The sequence below is a fragment of the Stegostoma tigrinum genome, chromosome 10 (genome assembly GCF_030684315.1).
Source record: "Stegostoma tigrinum isolate sSteTig4 chromosome 10, sSteTig4.hap1, whole genome shotgun sequence".
Lineage (NCBI taxonomy): Eukaryota > Metazoa > Chordata > Chondrichthyes > Orectolobiformes > Stegostomatidae > Stegostoma > Stegostoma tigrinum.
The window spans coordinates 18,493,226-18,515,951 of NC_081363.1; the positions used below are offsets into that span (position 1 = coordinate 18,493,226).

The 22,726-nt window shown below is 41.5% G+C and overlaps 1 protein-coding gene across 3 annotated transcripts in view; it reads left to right on the plus strand.

Moving 5' to 3' along the window:
* Positions 1-10,659, plus strand: part of ccdc85ca (coiled-coil domain containing 85C, a) — a 254,322-nt gene extending 243,663 nt beyond the window's left edge. For 2 of the 3 annotated variants that reach the window (XM_048537710.2, XM_048537712.2), the window contains one exon: positions 1,915-10,659. In XM_048537710.2, the coding sequence (XP_048393667.1) occupies positions 1,915-2,004 (90 nt within the window). In that variant the 3' untranslated portion in view covers positions 2,005-10,659. The remainder of the gene's footprint in view (positions 1-1,914) is intronic. The other variant, XR_007248276.2, reaches the window with a different exon arrangement.
* Positions 10,660-22,726: the final 12,067 nt, after the last annotated feature.

Consider the following 22,726-nt stretch of genomic DNA (forward strand, 5'->3'; position numbering starts at 1 on the left):
ATCTGATACCATAGCAACACAATATGCTGGGCCTGCTGTGTTCATCCAGCCTCACATTTTATTATCTTGGATTCTCCAGCATCTGCAGTCCCCATTATCACTCATCAAAAAACAGTGCCTGTTTTCAATGCAATGGGGACCTACGCAGGGAAGTTACATCAAGGAAATAAAAGGTAAGAGTTTGGCTTTCTGCAATAGCATAAGTTGATTTATAATGAATTGGCAGCTGGTAAAAAACATCTCCTGACTTTTATTTTTCCTGATGTCAGGTGAATTGGTAAAGTTGTGAAACAAGCTGCTGATTCAGAATGGCCAGAGCTGCGCTATTGCACAAAGTCAAATTCGACCCACTTGTGTTTATTCTGCACTGGAACGCAGCTAGTTACTAAAGTCCTTAGTCAGCACAAGATTCTGATGGATTAAAAAACCTGACAGAATGATTCACTTTTCACACTACTACTGTGTAGTGACATTTTTACATCATCTGTTGTGATAGTGCATTTTACAATGTGTTAAAAACAGGAAATGCAGCAACACTCAACAATGTGGGCAGGATCTATAGAGAAAATTGAGTTAATGTTTCAGATCCAAAACCTGACTTCAGAATATTACGTGGTTGCTGCTGTGATGTCTAGTTCGGCCTGGTTTCTACAGGAGCAGATTACTTCAGATGGGATCGAGGCAAATGCACGGCAATTGGTTTTAGAGTCCCTGGGGACTGTAATCTTGCCCAGTATCTCCTTCCATGATTGTTATCTACCAGTTATGCTGGAAGCATAATTGAGAATAGGATCGCGTTTGCCAGTTATTGTCCATACATTAGGATAACCTTGCAGCACACTGCTTCCAGACTGTCACTTGGTGAGGTACCACAGGAAGCTGTATTCACGTGAAATCTAGTTCAGCAAGGAGGAAATACATCAGAACTTTTTAAAAAGTATAATGTTTTAAGAACCTGTTCATGGGACATGAACAACTCTGGATATGCCAAGATTTATCCCCCACCCCTAATCGCCCTTGAGAAAGTCGTGTTGAACTGCTGCAATGCTCAATGTAGGCACATCCACAGAGCTGTAAGAGGGGAATTCCTGGCAATCTAGTTCCAAGCCAAGGAAGGAAACTCACAGGTGGTGGTGTTCCCGTCTATATGCTACCCTTGTTCTTCTTTTGGATAGAGGTTATGCTATGGGTGCCGTCTCAGGAGTTCATGAGTGGTGTCAGGTGTCATTGAAGGCATTTCAATTAACCTTAATTTCTACATCAGGAATGCTGTGGAAAGAGAAAGTATTTTCAATGGTCATAAAAAAAACTGACAGAACAGGCTCAAGGGACTGAATGGCCTACTCCTCTTTCTATAAGGGGCAGCACGGTGGCTTAGTGGTTAGCACTGCAGCCTCACAGCACCAGGGACCTGAGTTCAATTCCATCCCCAGGCAACTGTTTGTGCAGAGTTTGCACAGTCTCCCCGTGTCTGCGTGGGTTTCCTCCGGGTGCTCCGGTTTCTTCCCACAGTCCAAAGATGTGCAGGCTAGGTGGATTGGCCATACTAAATTGCCCGTAGTGTTCAGAGGTATGTGGGTTATAGGGGGATGGGTCTAGGTGGGATGGTCCAAGGGGCAGTGTGGACTTGTTGGGCTGAAGGGCCTGTTTCCACACTGTAGGGAATCTAATCTAAATAAAAATCGAAAGAACTGCGGAGCAGGAACAAAAACAAAAGTTGCTGGAACAGCTGAGCAGGTCTGGCAGCATCTGTGAAGGGGAAAAACACAGTTAACGTTTCAGGTTCGTTGGCCGCTCTTTCTATAATCCTTCCTGTGATGGTGTGTTCAAAGGACAGAGAGACAAACTGTGAAAACTTTGGGCAAATGAGTCTCTTTCCAGATAGCTTTGAACTATGACTTGTCTACCTTTCAGGTGGTCTGGCGTAAGCTTGGAGATGCAGCTGGTTCGAATCCTTCCATCAGGCAACACCTCTCGGGTAATCAATTCAAGGGACCATTGTAGTGCTATTGCCTGCAAGGCCTGGACTTTGCAACAAGGATAGAGAGAGACATCCTCATTGCACCAGTACACAAGTGAAAAGAATCGAACTTCTGAGAAGTGTAATCCTGGCCATTGACTCAGCATGGCCCCACCTAATGCCTACATGTGAAGAAGGATGCTGACGTGTGCCTATAGTGGTGGAGAGTTGTACAATGTGCTGACGGCAAAGCAAATGTAAATTACTTGTTATGTATAGCTGACTATAATTGCAGGTCTGGTGAGCCATGCTACACAGCGAACTACAGTTACGTGTCTGTGTAGAGAGATTAATTGAAGTACTTTGATCACTGAATAATATTGAATAAGCTTACCTCCACCCTATCTCCCTGATTGTCCCATCCATACTGATGATTGATATGATGCCATTATTAGCAGACTCTTTTAAGTACAGTTTCCTTATTATATTACTTAGGTGGACAAAATGTCCGGGAGGTATTCTAAACAAATCCTCATATTAGCAACATGAAAGGAGTTGTATTTCCATGTACAGGAATACCTGGTTCTCAGTATATACGTGTGCCATTTTTGCTGAACGGGCCTGTAATCAGCTTTAATTTACAATGTCATTGACCTTTGCAGCCAAAACCAACAGAATATCTGGAAGTATTCAAATGATAGACTTTTAAATGTTTAAAAAGTGTGGCCTATCAAGGAGAAAATATAGTTTTCTTAAAGAGACCACATTCTTTTCAATAACTAGGATTTCCCTCGTAAGCCTTTGGCTCTGTACTTGAAATTTGTGGGAATTTGTTTCCTTCAACCCCCACTGTATTTGCAGTTTTTCATCATGATTGCATCCCAAACCTCTGTTTTGGTACACATAGTCACAAATTGTATGGAGCACAAAAACACCTGTAACTTATGTAGTAACAGTCATCTGTGAATTTTGAAGCAATTTTGAAGTTAATGTGAGTAGCACAATTTTTGGCTCTGAAGTGAGTTTCATCCACCCAAAGTCACTCATGCTGTTTCACTGAAATGTTTGCCCACACTCTCTGCTACTTTATTTTTTTGAAACACATTCAAGTGAATATATTGTTTCTTTCCACAGAAGATGACTTTGGGATTAAAATGGTAACAGAGGGCAAATTACTCGATGCCAGGTCATACTATTGTAAATTGTGGGTTAGGGAATGACACAGTACCGACTACTCTGTGAAACGGACTTAACTAAGAGGTGCTTAAGTTCAGCACTGGTTTCTATCTGAACCTCAACAGTGTGATGTGTATATTCAGGAAGATTATTTCCAGTTGAATCAAGAATGCACATGAAAGATACCCTATAAATTCACTAAGGAAGGACATTTCCATCATATAAGGGAAGATTTGTTGAACTTGTAAATTTTTAGACCTTAACCATTTCTTATGAGAAAACAACAAATTGAAACCCTTTATCTTGCACTCATCAGGACTAGGATACAAGAAACAGACTTGTAAAAAGCAACACCAATTTATACAGCTTGAAATGCGAATTGTTTGCACCATCGTTGGCATCCAAATGCAAAAGGGACTGTTCACTGTTAATCTTAATTCACAGACTTGGCGCATAAACCATATTATGGTGTATAATTGGTGCCCTTTTTTCAAACACAACAACAAAAACAAAAGTTGCTGGAAGCTGAACAGGTCTGGCAGCATCTGGGAAATAAAAATCAGAGTTACTATCTTTGGTCTGGTGACCTTTTCTCAGAACTCGGTGCCCCTTTTTCCAATCTGTTTCTTACATCATTGAAGAGAAAAATGATGAACCTAACAAGTAACTGAACCACTTTTAACCTAAACCCTCTGCAAACAAGACAAAAAAACATTTTAATTTGCTTTAACTCAGACTGCCTATTTACGTCAGTCTTCAATGCAGGCAAAATAAAATAGATTGAACCTGTTTCTGCCTGCACCTGGTTTGATTTTATAGTCACTTGGCTGCCATTCCCAAGTGATGGTAGGTTGGGAGTGTGTTCATTTTACTAGTTTGAACTTGCTTTCCTAATAACTGACATGTCTGCAGTGTAATCTGATTCTGGTATCTCTGAGATGAGAAATTAAAACAAATTGGCAGAAATTGTGCATCAGTTATGCGGATTAAGATTGCTGGACTTTACCTTGAATTTTTCATAAATACCTATTCCCATTCCCAAAAGAGCAGTTGGATTCTAAAGTTTGTGTAGTGCTGTTCACATAATACATATCTTGGATCCTCACAGGAAGGAGGAATATAGTTGAACTGAACATAACTGTACTGTCTGGTATGACACTTGACCATATAGAACAAGAGTCCGCAGATATGGCCTGTAAGCAATTCTCTATTGGATATTGATTGAGGTAGAAATTGAAGGAATTACTGTTAGCGTCAATATGAGCTAGGATGTGATAAAGAAATCCTGTCGAGAGGTGGGATATTTTTCTCAGGTTAAGGTTTCCCTTATTTTGCTGTGAACCTGCTACTAAACTTTTTGTTCCTAGGTGAGCCTTTTGTGCTTACAGTAGACTGGATTAAAACTTTGACCGAACTAAAGTAAGGTCTTTAATATACTCTTAAGATTCACAAACTCATGGAGCATTTGGAGCTTTTAAAGGCATCAGGACTGTGGTGACTGAACAGTATTTAGTCACTGGGCCCGTTATAGGTAACAGCCTCTTTTGGAAAGAATGTCTAGTCATTAATTTGTTCAAAGCAGAGAACAGTAACATTTTACTTAGAACCTGATTACTGATCAGACCAGAATTCTGAAAATGTAATTCTAAAGACAGTTGTATATGTTTATGCACACTAACCGCCTTGTAACTATACCGTCCGTAGCATTCTTTAAACTCACGTGCATTTTCCCTTTACCTCAGAATTTTATAATGTAACTTGCTATACACTGGAATATGGGTGATACCCAACATAATTGTTTTCTGACAGTATAAATTTTACTAAGATTGCAGTATAAATTTAGCATATTCATGTGTGTGTACACATATATATATTATATATATATATCTTTTTTAAATATTGCTGAATTAGTTATTGAGGAAGTAAAGATTCAATACTATTCATTGATTCTTGTAATTTGATTGTTGCAGTGGGTTTCAAAATAAGTTGAACATTTGCCACGGTCTGGTTAAAAGTGCGTCACATTCAGCTATCATGCTGTCACCAAAGAGAAATTAGTCAAAAAATATTATAGTCCCCTTGGTCTAGTAGAATGAATTACCCCTCCCTTCAATTGATTGCTTCTCATATATTTTGTTTATATCGGTGACACACTGCACACAATGTTTCATGGTTTATCAATGTGGAACTATTCTTTTTTGAGACACAGATCTCTCTTTAACCAAATGAACACTGTCCAAGAATAAGTAAAGAATAGCATTAACACTTGCAGTTTTCCAGTTTAACTATTTTTAATTTTAAACCAAACTCCATTAAACGTAGAGACAAAAACAGAAATTTCTGGAAAAGTTCAGCAGGTCTGGCAGCATCTGTAGAGAGAAATCAGAGTTTGTAGAATTACAGTCTGGATGCAGGCCATTCAGCCCAATCGAGTTCACCCAGACCCACCCTATATTTCCCATAGCTAATCCACCTACCTGCCCATCTCTGGGCACTATGGGCAATTTAGCCTGGCCAATCCACCAAATCTTCAGACTCTGGGAGGAAACCCATGCAGATATGGGGAGAATGTGCAAACTTCACACAGACAGTCACTTGAGGGTGGAATTGAACCCAGGTCCCTGGTGCTGTGAGGCTGCAGTGCTAACCACTGAGCCACCGTGCCATCCTTTGAGGAAAGGTCACAATTTGAAATGTTAACTCTGATTTCTCTCCACAGATGCTACCAGACCTGCTGAGCTTTTCCACAATTTCTGTTTTTGCCTCTAATTTACAGCATGCACCGTTGTTTCGGTTTTTGTTTCCTTTAATTGTAGTATTGTCTAATCTCTTAAAATATCAGTGTCATTTTGCAAACAGAAACAAAATCAGAAATTGCTGGAGAAACTCAGCAGGTCTGGCAGCATCTGTGGAGAGGAAGCACAGTTAATGTTTCGGGTCCAGAGTGCATTACACCCAAAATGTTGACTCTGCTTTCGCTTCACAGATGCTGCCAGACCTGCTGCATTTCTCCAGAAATTTAAATTTTTGTTTCAAATTTCCAGTATCCGGTTCGTTATCTTAGTTTGCAGTCACTGTTTTGACTAAATTCATTTTTGCCTCCTTAATTTTTATGATTAAAGGATGAATGTTAGTCAAACAAAACCAATAAAAGTTCTGAAAACTTCCAACAGAATTTGTTACAATGCTTTTCCATTTCCCTAGTGCTGGAACAAATTAAAAATGCATGCTTTTGTACATTATGACTCTTAAATAAAACCAGGAAGCCACAGCAGACTCATCAGCATCTGTAAAAGAAAACATTCAATAACTAAGTGAAGACTCTCAATCAGAACTCTGATAATTTGGTTCCCTGAGTTTTTAACCGGCCAGTGTATGAATTATAACTGGTTAGCATGCAACAAATGTCTTTGAAAACAATTGGAGTTTAAGTATATTAAACTGGTAGAATATAAACAACAATCTGGTAATTTACCCACAAGGCCTGGGTGATTAATCCCTCTCCTTCACCTTGGATACTTCCTCAAATTGATCCACTTAAATGTTATTGGCACTTTATAACCAAAAGAAAAAAAATGATACTTAAGTTTGTGCAGACAACATTTTATTGTGGTCTACATATAATACAATAAGGAGTTTTTGAGAACAATAAACAAGTTAAATTGATTTTGTTTTAATGCTGGAGTCCTCATTTGAAATAAGTTGGCTGATGTAGGAACAACTGATCCAATCTAGTTCTGGAATCAGATTTCCAAATTCCTTCTGAAGTTGTCATAAATTTGGACAGTTGGTAACTTGCTAATATGCTGATCCATTGCTTGAAAATTTTGTGTGCAGGAGTGTTAGGGTGTTTGCAGAGTTTAAGGTACCTATCTTGTGTTTCTAGGCACGTGTTGTGTTCATCGTTTCAGGCATTCTTCCCATTTCTGTATCCTTCAATTGCTACGAAACTGCAGCCATCACACCAAGACTATTGTCAAAAGTAATAAAGATAAGTCTTATGGACACCCTACACCGAAAAGGTAAACAGAGTGTAAGTCTAGCTTCCTAGAAAATAGATCATCCTGTTATTCTATGATTTGACATTAAATCTGCATCATAGTGTGGGCGAACTGTATGAGGAGATAACAAGATGTCGAGCTGGATGAACACAGCAGGCCAAGCAGCATCATAGCAGCAGGAAAGCTGATGTTTCGGGCCTAGACCTCTGGAGTTCCTACTATCTCTGAAACTGTATGAGGAGTCTAGTTGCTCTGATTGTGTTAGGCAATACAATATTAGGATCAATAGGCATCATTCAGGAACTTGTTCCATCAGTGAATCTGAGCATTAATCTTTGTACCTGGCACAGTAGGGTGTTTAGATTGAGGATGATTTACACTGCTTGGCTCAGAATATACTTGAAAGGTTCCTGGTTAATTAACTGCAACTGTTGATCTTGACAGCCCCTTTATAGTTCCAATTCACACTTTCTTTGGTCGGCCAATAAATCATTTTGAATAGGTTTTCTTTACCATTTAGAAGTAATGATAAAAATGAATTATCCTTACGCAAGCTGTTATTAATCATTCCCCTCAGTAGGTTGCCTAATAGGTGTCTAATGGAAATGATTTTGCTAGTGTAAGAATCTGCAGCCTGTGGACATTTTTTCTTTGCAACAACGTTCATAATAAATCTTTGAATTGCAAGTCCTTTAAAGAAGTTATTAAGAACAGTTCCCTGATGACATGATGAGGAAAGGTGCTGATTGCTGTATCATTAACCCACACAGATTGGAATGTTCCGGTTTAATCTCTGAAATTCTCTCCCACAAAATGATATGGAAGCTGGAGCCAACAAGACTAAGACTGATTGATGTTTTTTGTTGGGTTAGGGATAGTCAGTCAGTTCTTAAAATGTATCAGTGAACCAGTTGAGAGCCTAGATGGCTTTCTCCTGTTCATCTGATCTCTAGCTCAATAGTGACACAACCAGTTCACCCTTGGGTTGTTAAGACCTGGAATTCCTATTCCAGATTGCAGACCAGTAACTCCTGCTGGAACAGCCAGTTCCCCGGGAATTGGAACCTCTTATGTGTCTGTTTTCGGGAGCAAAGGAGAGAGAATTTTGCGAAACAAAAATCCAGCTCACTTTGACTTTTTTCACCCCTCTCTCTAGTCACTAATTTTTAGCACTGAAGTTAAACAGACTCATATCCTGTCTCTTTGTCAAGCACATTAGAAGACGTTGGTGTCTCAACAGTGGTTAAATCTCATGTCCATTCTCTTCAATTTTCACAATGTTAATTACTGTTTAGCTATTCTTTTGCTATTCAAGGCCCATTGACTTTTGTAGGGCTGTTATGCCACAGCGATAGTGTCCATACCTCTGGAACAAGTGCCCGGGATTCAGGCCCCATCTGGTCCAGAGGTGAGGAGTAACATCTCAAAATAGGTTGTTTAGAAAATATCTAGATGCCAAATAGTGCTGTAGTGGAAGTCTGAAAATTAGCAGATGACCAGTAAGGAACACACGGATTTACATCATTTGGAATGGATGAGATGCCCAAAGCATTTCCTATCGGAAGGTTATTTTAGGATCACACTCTATTTGTCATGGTTAAGAACCCTAGCTCAAATCCAACAAGCATCTAATTGCTGAACTTGTGAGGAGCTGATACAATCTTCCCAACTCTGCATATCTATTCATGATGTCAATAGCTTTTAGGCAATGGTGGCCTGATAGAAGTGAGACTCTTTGCTGCTGTGAGAGTACATTCTGGATTGGTACATCATACCCCTGCAGAGAAGCCCCTTGCACGTAAGCATATGACAAGAGAATACAAGGACAGACAGCCAGGCCCTCTGTTACTTATCCAATCTGTTCGATCTGATCTTCCTCGACTATAATGCCAGCTTGTGAGGGAGCAAAAATCCAGGGAGAGAAATAGAACCAATTGCCACTGTCAAGAAAATAATTCTGGGAAATATGTCTCAAACTCCCAAAGCAATCAGATATCTTTCATATTTATGTGTGATATTATCACAAGATACACAACCCATTCCCACATTCTTCTACGTGTTTCAAAGCCACAGGGAACTTGAAACCTCTTTACCCATCTGACTTGAGCCAAATGTCACAAGATTCATTTTTCCACATTAATTCATAATATTTTAGCCCCCTTAGCTGTCAAAAAGAAAATCTGTTAGGCACTTGAATTTTTATTTACACATATACACATTGCCTGCAGATTCTGAACCTTTAGCTTCACACTAAACCTGGAAAAAAATTGAACTGAACATTAACCGTGTTTTATACCAGATTATGCAAAACCAGAGGTAATAAGCAGAGAAAATTACCATTGTAAACTTTACTTCCTATATGCAATATTGGTAGCCTAGTAGCAATTATCTGTATTTGAATAAATGCAGGTACATGGTGCAGCTAATCAATTGATTCGCAAAATTCTGCATACTGGATTCTCTGTTGTTTAGCTGTGTGTGAAAGGTTGCTTCTGATGAGAACGATATAGAAAAGGCCAACAATCTGATTTCAAGACAAATCTCTTCCAGTTGAATAATTGGCCCCATAATTTTGTTTTTTTAAAATCTTCCAGTACGACAATCTTTATGGCTTGAATGAGTTCAATTTCTGAGAAGTTTTGAAGTTTGATCTGGTAATGCACTTCTATGAGATGTTGCAAATTTTACCAGTTGTCTGTAAAGTCAGGGGGAAGTCTTTCTTCTCTTCCCAGATTTTTTCCTTGCTTTATAATGAGACACAGGGTCTAGGTAGTAACGCATTTGGGAGAAGCTGCAAGAGGAATGCACTGGCTAAACATGGAACATTATTTTTCTTCCTAAGCAACAAAGATTTTAAAAAAAAAACATTAGTAAAGACTGAGTACATATTTCCAAATAATCTAGATAAACTGCTGGAGCAAAATTGTCTGATGGGTGGGGAGATGAGATCCCACAACAAATCACTTCTAACTCAACCATACCTGTTGAAGAAACCGCTTTGGGGGTATCATAAGTGTTTCAGGGTAAGGAGTGAGATAGGAGGTAGATTTTTTTTTAAATTAAGAATTTTTTTTCCTGAGGATAGATATGTACATCTATAAAAGAAAACTAGAAAAGTGCAGAATGAGAGTAGATGGATATTTTGATAAGGTTGTGAAGTGACCGTACTAACTACTGTTCTTGAGCACAAGTGCAACTGAAGTTTCGCTGTGGAACTTGATGAGGAAATTCCTGCTGTTATTTTATCTGCTGTGTATATGTGTGCGCGCTGAGTCTGTAAACTATAATGAACACTACTGTTTTTGACTGCTCTTTCTGTACATATTGAAAGCTGTGTGGGCCTGGCATGGATTTGTAACTTCAATAGAACACACCATTTATTCCCCACCCCAAAGTGTACTTTTTCTTAAGAGATGACAGTTTTAGTCTCTGATATTTTAGTTAAACAATAAAAAAAAATACATCTCATAGCAGCTGTTAGCTGACTTTCAGGCAAAATAAAACATATCAATTTGTTGTGCAGTCATGTGTCTTCCTTTATTAAATATCTAAAGAGAATGTATGCATAAGTGTGCTATCTCATTCTTAAATTGCTAATATTTAGTTCTTTCTATCTCAGTGTTTCACCTAATTTTGTCTATTCAAGCATTGCTTTGCTTCTGCTGCTGTAACCAAAAGGGCCATCCCAACTACTACAGCTTGAAGGAGTCTTCTCAGATGATAGTACCCAGTATTACCTATTCATATTAAAATTTGATTTGTCTTATGTGCCACTGATTTAACCTACAAGGTACAATGCAAAAAAAATTGTAAACTGTTACACTTTTTTTTGTTCTATTTTCTCTTTAACTTTGGGAAAGCTGCCTTCTTGATATGCAGTTTCACATGGGACTCGGGCCTTCTAAGAGCTCCCACGTTAACATCCTTCACACATCAGCCTAAATGGAGCTGGCTAACTTTATAGACAAGCCCATTCTGGAGCAAGAAGCCTGGACTGTCTTCTCATACAAGTCTCTGACTAACACTCATATTGCCAACTCAAAGTACATGTAACACAGTTATTCACTGAAGAATATGCATCTATATAGAACTATTTATGTCATCAGGATATCTCTGGTTAATTGCACATCAAAAAAAGTCAATCACAGTGTGGATTCATACAGCAATTGAGAGAATGAACTGAATATTATTTACTAAACGGGAAAATATGTCAGCAGACATTTGGAGATGGGGTGATAAAATTTCAATTGCTGCAAAATATCCGTTGATCCGTTTATTGCAGTAAGAATATGAGTTACAAGGAGGCCATTTGGCCTCTTGAGCCTACTGCTTCATTCAAGAAGATCTAAATAGGGCCACAACCTCACTATCTGCCTCCCCCATCCCCTAGTAATCCTGCATTCTCTTTCTTACTTAAAATCTCTCTGTATTCACATGCTTCTCTGTGCAAAAAAAAAAGCCCTCAGCTTTAAATGGATGTCCTCCTATTTAAAACTCTCCGGGATTCTCCCACAAATCAAGGCCCTTCAGGATCTTGTGCATTTCAATCGAGTCACCTCATACTCTTTCAATCTCCAGCAGGTAGAAGTTTAGGCTCTACAAACTGCCCTCATAGGGCAATCCCCTCATTCCAGGTAGTCTTCCAGTAAACCATCTCTGAACAGCTTCTATTGCCTAAACACTCTTCCTTAAATAAGGTGACCAGTACTGTACACAGTACTCCAGGTGAGATTGGATCAGTACAAAACAAAGAACTGTAGATGCTGGAAGTCTGAAACAAAAACAGAAATTGCTGGAGAAACTCAGCAGGTCTGGCAGCATCTGTGGAGAGATAATCAGTTACTATTTCAGATTCAGTGTCCCTTCTTCAGAACAGAAGCGTTCTGAAGGGTCACCAAACCTGAAATGTTGACCCCATTTTCTCTCCATAGATCCTGCCAGACCTGCTGAGTTTATCCAGCAATTTCTGTTTCTGTGATCTCACTTGTGCCCTGTATAACCTCCCTATTTTTGTATTCAATCCCCTCCACAATAAATTATAATATTCTATTTGCTTTCTGAGCCACTTGCTGTAACTGCTTAAGCATTTGCGATTCATGCCTTAGGACTCTGAAATCCCACTCTACAATCTCTCACTGTTTAGATAATATGCTTTATTTGAAAACTTCACACTGTCGCACTCTAATGCTCAACCAATCTATATCTGTTTCAAGCCGCATCATGCCCTCTTCTCAACTTACTTTCCTTCCTATCTTTGTGTCATCAGCAAATTTGGCAATCAGACCCAACATCCCTTCATCCAAATCATTTCTATAAAATGTGAACAGTTGAAGCCCAGCACTGATCCCTGTAGCACACCACTACTTATATCTTGCCAACTAGAAAATGATCCACCTATGCCTACTGTTTCTTGTTAGCTTGCCAATCATTTATCTATGCCAATGTGTTATCCTGACACCATAAGTGTTTTTTTTTGCAATAATCTTTAATGTGGCACCTTATCACGTTCCTTTATCCACAACACCTGTTACTTCTCCCATGAACAGTAGTAAATTGATTAAACATGATTTCCCATTCTGACTCTGTTAGATGACCTCAATTTTTTCCTGAATATCCTGAGAAATCTTAAGTAGCTTCTTACAGTTTCCCTATGCTGGATGTTAGGCTACTGGCCTGTGGATTCCTGCGTTTTGTCCCCTTTTCGAATAAGTTACAATCATTACCTTTAATTATAAAGGGACTTTCCCCAAATCTAGGTAATTTGGAAAATTTGGATGTGAATATAGGAGGCATGGTTAGCAAGTTTGCAGATGGCACCGAAATAAATTGATGTAGTGGTCAGCGAAGAAGGTTTCCTCAGAGTACAACAGAATCTTGATCAGATGTGGCAATGGGCCAAGGAGTGGCAGATGGAGTTTAATTTAAATAAATGTGAACATTGCATTTTGGTAAGATAAACCAGGGCAGGACTTATACAGTTAATGATAGGGCCCTGGGGAAATTCCAAACTAAAAGGCTTTGGGGTGCATCGCAAAGTTGCTTGAAAGTGGACTCTCTTGTAGACAGGGTAATGAAGGCAGCATTTGGCACACTTGCCTTCATTGGTCAGTGCAGTGAATACAGGAGTTGGGACATCCTGTTGTGACTCTACAGGACTTTGGGGAGGCCACTTTTAGATATTGCATACAATTCTGGTCACCCTTCCCTAGGAAGCACGGTGTAGTAGACTTGCTCGCCAAGTCAGTGTGTTTAGTGCAGACATCGTCCTGCAAGATAACATTGCTCCTGCACCTCCGGCTTGTTGTTTACATGCCTTGGATTGCTGGGGTGGTTGGCATCATTTCTGGTTCTGTTCTTCAGTGATTTATATATTGAGTCCAGTTCAATGTTTGTTGATTGAGTTCCGGTTGGAATGCCAGGCACGTTTCTGTTTGACTCACGCTATTATGATGTGTCGTCCTAGTCGAACGTGTCCTCCTCTGTCCATAGGTGTTGAGACCAGTGAGAATTGGTCATGTCTCTCAGTGGCTGATTGGTGTTTGTGTATCCATATTGTCAGTTTTCTTCCAGTTTGGCCTATGTAATGTTTTTCACAGTCCTTGCACAGTATTCTGTATATTATGTTAGTTTTATTGGTTGTGGATATGGGATCCTTTTCATTCATCAGTAGCTGTCACAGAGCGATTGGTTTGTGGGCTACCCTGATACCCAGGGGTCTGAGTAGCTCGTGGTTATCTCTGATGTTTGATAGGGTGACTAGTGTGTCTGGATGTGTTGTGTCTTCTTGTTGTGATCTGTCACGGAGGTAATGGCAGTCTGTGCTTTTTGGGTATCCACTTCTTTTAAAAACCCCGTCTAAGTGCTCCTATTCTGTTTTGCGTAATCCTGGGCTGCTGCAGTGTGTTGTGGCCTATTTGAATAATGTCCTGCTACAGCCAGGAGGCACAGTGGCTCAGTGGTTAGCACTACAGCCTCACAGCGCCAGGGACCTGGGTTCGATTCCCACCTCGGGCGACTGTCTGTGTGGAGTTTGCACGTTCTCCCCGTGTCTGCGTGGGTCTCCTCCGGGTGCTCCGGTTTCCTCCCACAGTCCAAAGATGTGCAGGCTAGGTGGATTGATCATGCTAAATTGCCCGTAGTGTTCAGGGGTGTGTGGGTTATAGGGGGATGGGTCTGGGTGGGATGCTCCAAGGGGCGGTGTGGACTTGTTGGGCCGAAGGGTCCGTTTCCACACTGTAGGAAATCTAATCTAAAGATCTGATTATGGGTGTTGGGGTGGTTGCTGAACTAAGTAAGTATCTGGTCCATATGTGCAGTCTTTCTATATATGCTAGTTGGGAGTTCCCCATTGTTCTTACGTTCCACCATTACACGTAGGGAGGGTGTTCTCCTCTGTTGTGAAATTTATTCCGGTGAGGATGGGGTTTGTGTGTCGGTGGGTTTCTTCTACGTTTGATAATCACAAAATGTGTCATCTTCATAGCGGGCCCAGAGTTTGGGTTTTATAGTGGGGAGTGCTGTTCATTCTAACCTTTGCATTATCACTTCTGCAATCAGTCCTGGTACTGGGGATCCCACTGATGTTCTGTTGATTTGTTTGAATATATGGTCATCGAAGGTGAAGTGATTTGTGAGGCACAGATCCAGCAGTTTCAGGGTGCCTTGTTGATGCTGTTGGTGTTTGGAGTGCCTGCCTTCCGGATTCATCCAGCAGTGTGGCAATTGCCTCTTTGATTAGGTCAATGTTCACGGATGTAAATAATGTTGTTATGTGAAAGGATATCATTATCTCATCCTCTTCTGTTCTGGTGTCCTTGATGATGTTAAGGATTCTTGGAAGGAGTGGATGGCATGGGTAGTGTTGTCAACTAAGTAGTTCAGTTTCCGTTGTAGTTCTTTGGCTAGTCTATATGTTGGCGTGCCTGGGTAGTGAAACAATGGGTCTGAGGGGTCCCCTGGCTTGTCTACCTTGGGGAGTTCATAGAAGCGGAGTATGTTGGATCCCTCTGGTTTCATTTTTTGGTAGTCTACCTTGTTAATATCTCCTGAGTTGTGTAATTTCTTCAAGGTTGTTTTGATCAAGTTCTCCATCTGTGGGGTTAGGTCTATCACCACCTGTTGGTAGATGTCAGTATCTGCTAGTACTGCATTAGCTTTCCTCAATGTATTGGGCTCTATTAAGGTTGACTGTCATGCATCCTGTGTTTACTGGTAAGATTATGATGTTTCTGTCTTTGAGTCTATCCAGCACTCTGTGTTGAACTTGTTCCACAGGCCTTTTTTGCTTAGTAGTAAGACTATCATCTGTCTGACGGTCTGTTGTATTTCCTCTGGCAATTCCAGAGCAGCCAGGAAGTCAGCAATAACTAGGTGTAGAGCTGGATAAACACAGCAGGCCAAGCAGCATCAGAGGAGCAGGCAAGCTGACGTTTCTGGTCTAGACCGAAGAAGGGTCTAGGCTTGAAACGTCAGCTTGCCTGCTCCTCTGATGCTGCTTGGCCTGCTGTATTCATCCAGCTCTACACCTTTATCTCAGATTCTCCAGCATATGCAGTTCCTACTAACTCAGCCAGGTAGTTATAACTCAGTCTGTGTACTAGGATGGTCTTCTCAGTGCCTGTAAATGGTCAATCTGAGATATTCTTGATCCATACTTGTGTGTTGTCCATGTCATTGTGGATGAACTTGGATTGTTTTTCCTCAAATTGGCCTGCAGATAGGAGACAAATACTACCTGTCTGAGCATGACCACAAACAATTATATGTCCTACGCAAATACTCAGAAAACAGGTACTACTACTACAAAGTTTAAAATATAAGAATCAACAATCCACAGGCACGAGGAACAGCTGCACAAGAACGGCTGCAGAAAGATATTGATACTCACAACTGCTTCCACAAATATGAATGGGAAATTGCACACCAAAAAACTTCATACTCCAACGTGACTAACCAAGAATGGATGACCACACTGGAATAAGCCATCACCATTCAACAAAAAGAGACCAGAAAAATGAAAAGAATTAACCTACAAGAAATAACTATTTAAACTTAATCCACAACAATGACATAACCCTGGATACATCCTGTCGCACCAGCAGGACAGACCCCCTGGAGGCGGTAGCACAGTGGCACACAGTCAGGGAGTTGCTTTAGGAGTCCTCAACATTGACTCTGGACCCCATGAAGTCTCATGGCTTCAGATGAAATATGGGCAAGGAAACCTCCTGCTGATTACCACATACCATCATTGAGTAGTTGAAGAATCAGTACACCACCATGTTGAGCAACACTTGGAGGATGCAAGGGCACAAAATGTTCTCTAGGTGGGGGATTTCAATGTACATCACCAAGAGTGACTCAGCAGCAGTACTACCGATCAAGCTGGTCAGATCCTAAAGAACATAGTTACTAGACTGGGTCTGTGGCAGGTTGTGAGGGAAGCAACGGAGAGGGAAAAACATACTTGACCTCATCCTTATTAATCTGCTAGTTGCAGTTGCATCTGTCCATGACAGTATTGGTAAGAGTGACCATCGCACAGTCCTTGTGGAGACAAAGTCCTGCTTTCACATTGAGAATACTCTCCATGGTGTTGTGTGCACTAAAACAATGCTACATGCGACAGACTTTGCACAGAACTAAACTCAAGACTGGGTATCCATGAGGCACTGTGGGTCATCAACAGCATCAGAATTGAACTCCAGCACAATCTGTAACCTCATGTCCTAGTACATCCTTAACTCTACCATTACTATTATGCCAGGGGATCAACCCTGGTTCAATGGAGAGTGCAGGAGGGCATGCTTGGAGGAGCATCAGGCAGACCTGAAGATGAGGTGCCAACCTGGTTAAGCCACCAAACAGGACTACTTGCATGCCAAACAGCATGAGCAGCAAGTGATAGACACAGCTAAGCGACCCCACAACAAATGGATCAGATCTAAGCTCTGTAGCCCTGTGTCATCCAGTCATGAATGGTGCTGAATAATTAAGCAACTCACTGGAGGAAGCAGCTTCACAAATATCCCCATCCTCAATTAGCTGTGAGTTTTTAAACTCAATGCCCTGGCCAATGAAGGCAAGCATGCCATTTGCCTTGTTGACAAACTTCTCCACCAGTGTTGCCACTTTGAATCGGTATATCCAGATCCCTCTGCTTATCAGTACTCTTAAGGGTTCTGCCATTTACTGTATATTTTCCATCTGGATTTGACCTTCTGAAATACATTACCTCACATTTTTCTGGATTAAACTCCACCTGCTATCTCTCTGCCCAAGTCACCAACCGATCTATAAATCGAGCTGAATCCTTTGACGGTCCTCATCGCTATCCGCAATTCCACCAATCTTTGTCATCGGCAAACTTACTAATCGGACCAGTTACACTTTCCTCGAAATCATTTACATATATTACAAATAGCACAAGCTCCCAACACTGATCCTTCAGGAACGTGACTAGTCAGACCCTTTATTAAGAAATGCACCCTTCCGCTGCTACCCTCTGTCTATAACCGAGCCAGATATCTATCCATCTTGCAAGCTCACCTCTGACTCTGTGCAACTTCACCTTCTGTATCAGTCTGCCATGAGGGACCTTGTCAAAGGCCTTACGGAAGTCCATGTAGACAACATCCACTTCCCTACCCTCATCGCTCATCTTCGTCACTTACTCAAAAAACTCAACCAAGTTAGTGAGACACCACCTCCCCTTCAGAAAACCACACTGCCTCTCGCTAATATGTCGACTTATTTCCAAATGGGAATAAATCCTGCATCGAAGAATCCTCTCCAATAATCTTCCTACCACTGACGTAAGGCTCACCAGCCTGTAATTAGCTGGATTATCCCTGCCAACCTTCTTAAATAAAGGAACAACATAGGCTGTTCTCCAATCCTCTGGGACCTCCCCTATGGTCAATGAGAATACAAGATTTCCCTCAAGCCCCCAGCAATTCCCTCCATTGCCTCTCTCAGTATTCTGGGGTATATCCCATCAGACCCTGGGGACTTGAAAAACATTAAGGTAAACAAGACCCCCAATGCCTCTCACTTTTGATCTCAACATGATGCAAACTATCTACACATCCTTCCCCAGACTCATCATCGTCCTTCTCTGTGGTGAATACTGACACAAAGTACTGATTTAATACCCCATCCATAAATTCCCTTCCTGGTTGTGGAGTGGGCCAACCTTCTGCCTGGCTACCCTCTTGCTCATGTATAAAAAGCCTTGGGGTTTTCCTTAATCCTGTTGGCCAATGATTTTTCATGACCCCTTTCATCCTTTCTGACTCCTTGCTTACGTTTCTTTCGAATTTTTGCGTACAGTTCTGGTCGCCTCATTACAGGAAGGATGTGGAAGCATTGGAAAAGGTGCAGAGGAGATTTACCAGGATGTTGCCTGGTCTGGAGCGAAGGTCTTGAGGAAAAGCTGAGGGACTTGGGTCTGTTCTCACTGGAGAGAAGGAGGCTAAGAGGGGAGTTAGAGACATACAAGATGATCAGAGGATTAGATAGGGTGGACAGTGAGAGTCTCCTTCTGAGGATGATGACATTGATTTGTACGAGGGGGCATAGCTGCAAATTGAGGGGTGATAGATTTAAGCCAGATGTCAGAGGCAGGTTCTTTACTCAGAATGGTAAGGGCGTGGAATGCCCTGTCTGCCAATGTAGTTAACTCAGCCACATCAGGGACATTTAAACAGTCCTTGGATAAGCATATGGATGATGATGATGGGATAGTGTAGGGGGAGGGGCTTAGATTAGTTCACAGGTTGGCACAACATCAAGGGCCAAAGGGCCTGTTCTGCGCTGTATTGTTCTATGTTCCTTGTATTCCACCCTTGCTTCCTGTGTTCCCAGCCTCCTAGTCTACATAAATGCTTCCTTTTTCTTTTTGATTAGGCTCACAATATGTCTCATTATCCAAGGTTCCCTAAGCATGCCATATTTATCCTTCATCCTTATAGGAACACACAGGTCCCGAGTTCCCAGCAACTTACACTGGAAAGCCTCCCACAGACCAGATGTTGATTTGCCCTCAAAACATCTGCCTTCAATCCACATTCTTCACTTCCTGCCTAATGTTGTTGTAATTAGCCTCCCCCCAATTTAGGGCCTTTACCTGACAACTACACTGTAGGGATTCTCTGATCGACACTTATCTTTATCCATCAGTACCTTAAAGCTTACGGAATTGTGATGACTGTTCCCGAGCTGCTCCCCTATTGAGGGGTCGACCACCTGGCCAGGTACGTTCCCCAATAATAGGTCCCGTACGGCCCCTTTCCTAGTTGGGCTATCTAAATACTGTTTCAAGAAGCCTTCCTGGATGCTTCTTATAAACTCTGTCCCATCTGTGCCCCAAGTACTAAGTGAGTCCAGTCAATATATAGAAAGTTAGAATCACCCATAACAACCCTGTTACTTTTACATCTTGCCAAAATCTGCCTACATATCTGCTCTTCTTTAGCCTGCTGGATGTTGGGAGGCCCAGAGTAAACTCCAAATATTCTGAGTGCACCCTTCCTGTTCATGAATTCTACCCATATTGCCTTGCTCTATGAGCCAACCAAGGTGTCCTCCTGTAGTACAGCTGCGATAACCTCCTTACAAATAGTGCAACTCACCCCCGCCCTCCTTTTCGGATCCTCCTCGATCCCACCGAAACATCTGTATCCTGGAATGTTAAGCTGCCAATCTTGTCCTTAACCAAGTCTCTGTAATAGCAACAGCATAGTTCCAAGTACTAATCTAAACTCTTAACTTCATCTACCTTACCTGTTACACTTCTTGCATTGAAACAGGTGGAATTCAGTCCACCAGACCCGCTTGGATCAACAACTACACCCTGCCTGCTCTTCCCCCAAATCTTATTGCATCTATTCTCTCGTCCCCTTTCAGTCAAATTGTTATCTCTACTACTCAGGGTACCGTCACTATGGGATCACTAATTAATGCAATGGTATTATGTCAAGTCCAGTCTAACTTCTTTTCTGGTCAGATCAGAACATTTTACTGCAAGAGATTATCCCAAAAACAATCCATGAACTCCTCACTAGGCTACCTTTGTCCATCCGACTTTTCTAGTGTATGTAAATGAAACTTTCCCACAATTATTGCTGTGATTCTCTGACAAGCTCCTATTATTCCTTACTTTATGCTCCACCCGATCTTGTGGTTACTGTCATTTCTTGTTTCTGCACAGTTTCTATGTCCTGTCTAGCAGCATTTGTGGAGAGAGAAACAAGAAATAGCTGGAACGGTCAGCAGGTCTGTGGACAGAGTGGATATTTCAGGTTCAGTGACCCTGCCTCAGAAGTGATGCTAGCTAGGAAAAGTTTTTTTTAAATGCAGAAGTTTGGGGGGCAGGGTGGAGGGAAGAGGGAACAGTTGGGCAGACAAAGGAGTAGGTAACAATTAGCCTAAGAGAATGAATAGTTATTAATGGACAATTATTGGCTGACAATGGGTGGTGTTGATAACAGACTGTGAGATAACAGGGCCTGAGACAGTAAGAACTGTAGATGCTGGAGTCAGCGATAACAAAAAAGTGTGGAGCTGGAGGAACACAGCAGGCCAGGCAGCATGAGAGGAAGAGGAAAGCTGATGTTTCGGGTCATGGCCCTTGTTCAGACAATCCACACTTTGATAACAGGGCCTGGTGTGTGGAGTTTGGGGTAAGCACACGTGAAGGTGCCTCAAGCCCTAAAATTGTTGAAATAAGCGTTGAGCCCAGTACGCCAGAGAGTTCCCAAGTGGAAAATGAGTCCAGTAAACTCTTTTTCAGTACTAGGTTCAAAGTATTAATGCTGTTTCTGTCTCCATGGATGTTGCCAAACCAGCATTTTCTGATTTCTTTTGGCTGCAGTATTTGGCTTTTGCTCGAGTTCTCACATCTTAGATTCCTGATTCGAGGTTATCCCTCTATATTATGCAAAATATCATCAACTGGGAGTATCAACCTGCAACTCTTCCTAGTTCCTTGTCCTTCGTAAATGTCTTGTATCCTTCAAGATTCAAGTAGCAATCCTGCAGTCATGTCTTTTTAATGACCACTAGATCTTAACTTCTCATTTCTACTTGGGCTTTACATCTGTTTTGTGTCAAACACTACATGCATACAGATATAGAGCTTTTAGCTTTATCCTTTTACTGGATTTAAAATTCTAGTCTCATCTGTTGATTGACTCTGATTTACACTCTCCATCCCCTCTTGTCTTGATCTGCTTCTCATTTTCTATATTAAATGGCCTTTTCTTTGGCCTAGACTCTATTCTTTGATTGATCATATCTTCCCAAATTTGATTTTGAAATCTTTTATTGTTCTGCAGTCTGCAAGGACACTGGCTCCAGCATGGTTCAGGCAGATACTGTTCCATTGGCAAAGGTTCCACGCTCCCCAAACTTGTACCAGTACCCAATAAACTGCAACCTATTTTTCTCACATCATGTACTCGCCTTTCTAATTGGATTTGCCCTGTACCATGTTTGCTTGTGGCTCAGGCAATGATCCAATTTGACATTTGATGTCTTGCTTAATTTGGAGCCTTGCTCCTCTTACTGAGTCTGCAGAACCTTAAGGGGCGGCACAGTGGTTAGCACTGCAGCCTCAGTGCCAGGGACCTGGATTCCAGATCCAGGCAACTGTCTGTGTGGAGTTTGCATGTGCTCCGTGTCTGTGTGGGTCTCCTCCGGGTGCTCCGGTTTCCTCCCTCAGTCCAAAGATGTGCAGGCTAGGTGGTCTGGCCATGCTAAATTGCCAGTAGTGTTGAGGGGTGTGTGGGTTATAGGGGGATGGGTCTGGGTGGGAATACTGCAAGGGGCAGTGTGGACTTGTTGGGCCGAAGGGCATGTTTCCACACTGTAGGGAATCTAATCTAACTTTTTTTTGGTCTTGCCTCATGTATTCACACCTACATAGATCACAACAAAAGATTTGCCTCCTCCCGATGCCAGTTCCTCTCCTGTCATGAGCAAATATTCCAAACTTTGGCAATGAGAAGGCACTGACGTTTGGGCTCATACTTAAATGTTCCAGAAAATTGTATCAAGCCCCCTCAGTATACTGTCCGCTTGCTACCTCTTTCCCATAATTCCCCATTTTGAATGGCTTCCTGTACCACAATCCCAGGGTTCATCTGCTGATTCACCTTGTCTAGAAAAGAGACAGCCTGCAATCTAAGGAATATCAAAATTGTTGGATAATTGCCAAGGCCGCGATCTTACTGCCCTCTGGATCACCTACCTCTTAACTAATGGTCATCATCTTTCTGGACTAGCATTGCCTCTTTGGATTAGAACCTAATGACCATCAGTTCTGATTTTGTCCAGTCAGCCTCTGGCACATCACTCAGCTGTCATTCTTGATGGAAACACAAGGGGTAATATCCTCAGCAGCAATGGATGGTGAAACTTGCATTCACTAATTGGCAGTGGTCAGAACTTAAGGCTTCTATTTTTAAAATGGCTCATAAGCCCAGAAAAGGGCAATTTATTAACATTGGTACCTTCCAGTTGTTAGCAAATCTAAAGCATTTCATAAGTTCAACTATTGCAAGTTAACTTATCAGTGCTGTCCTGAGCA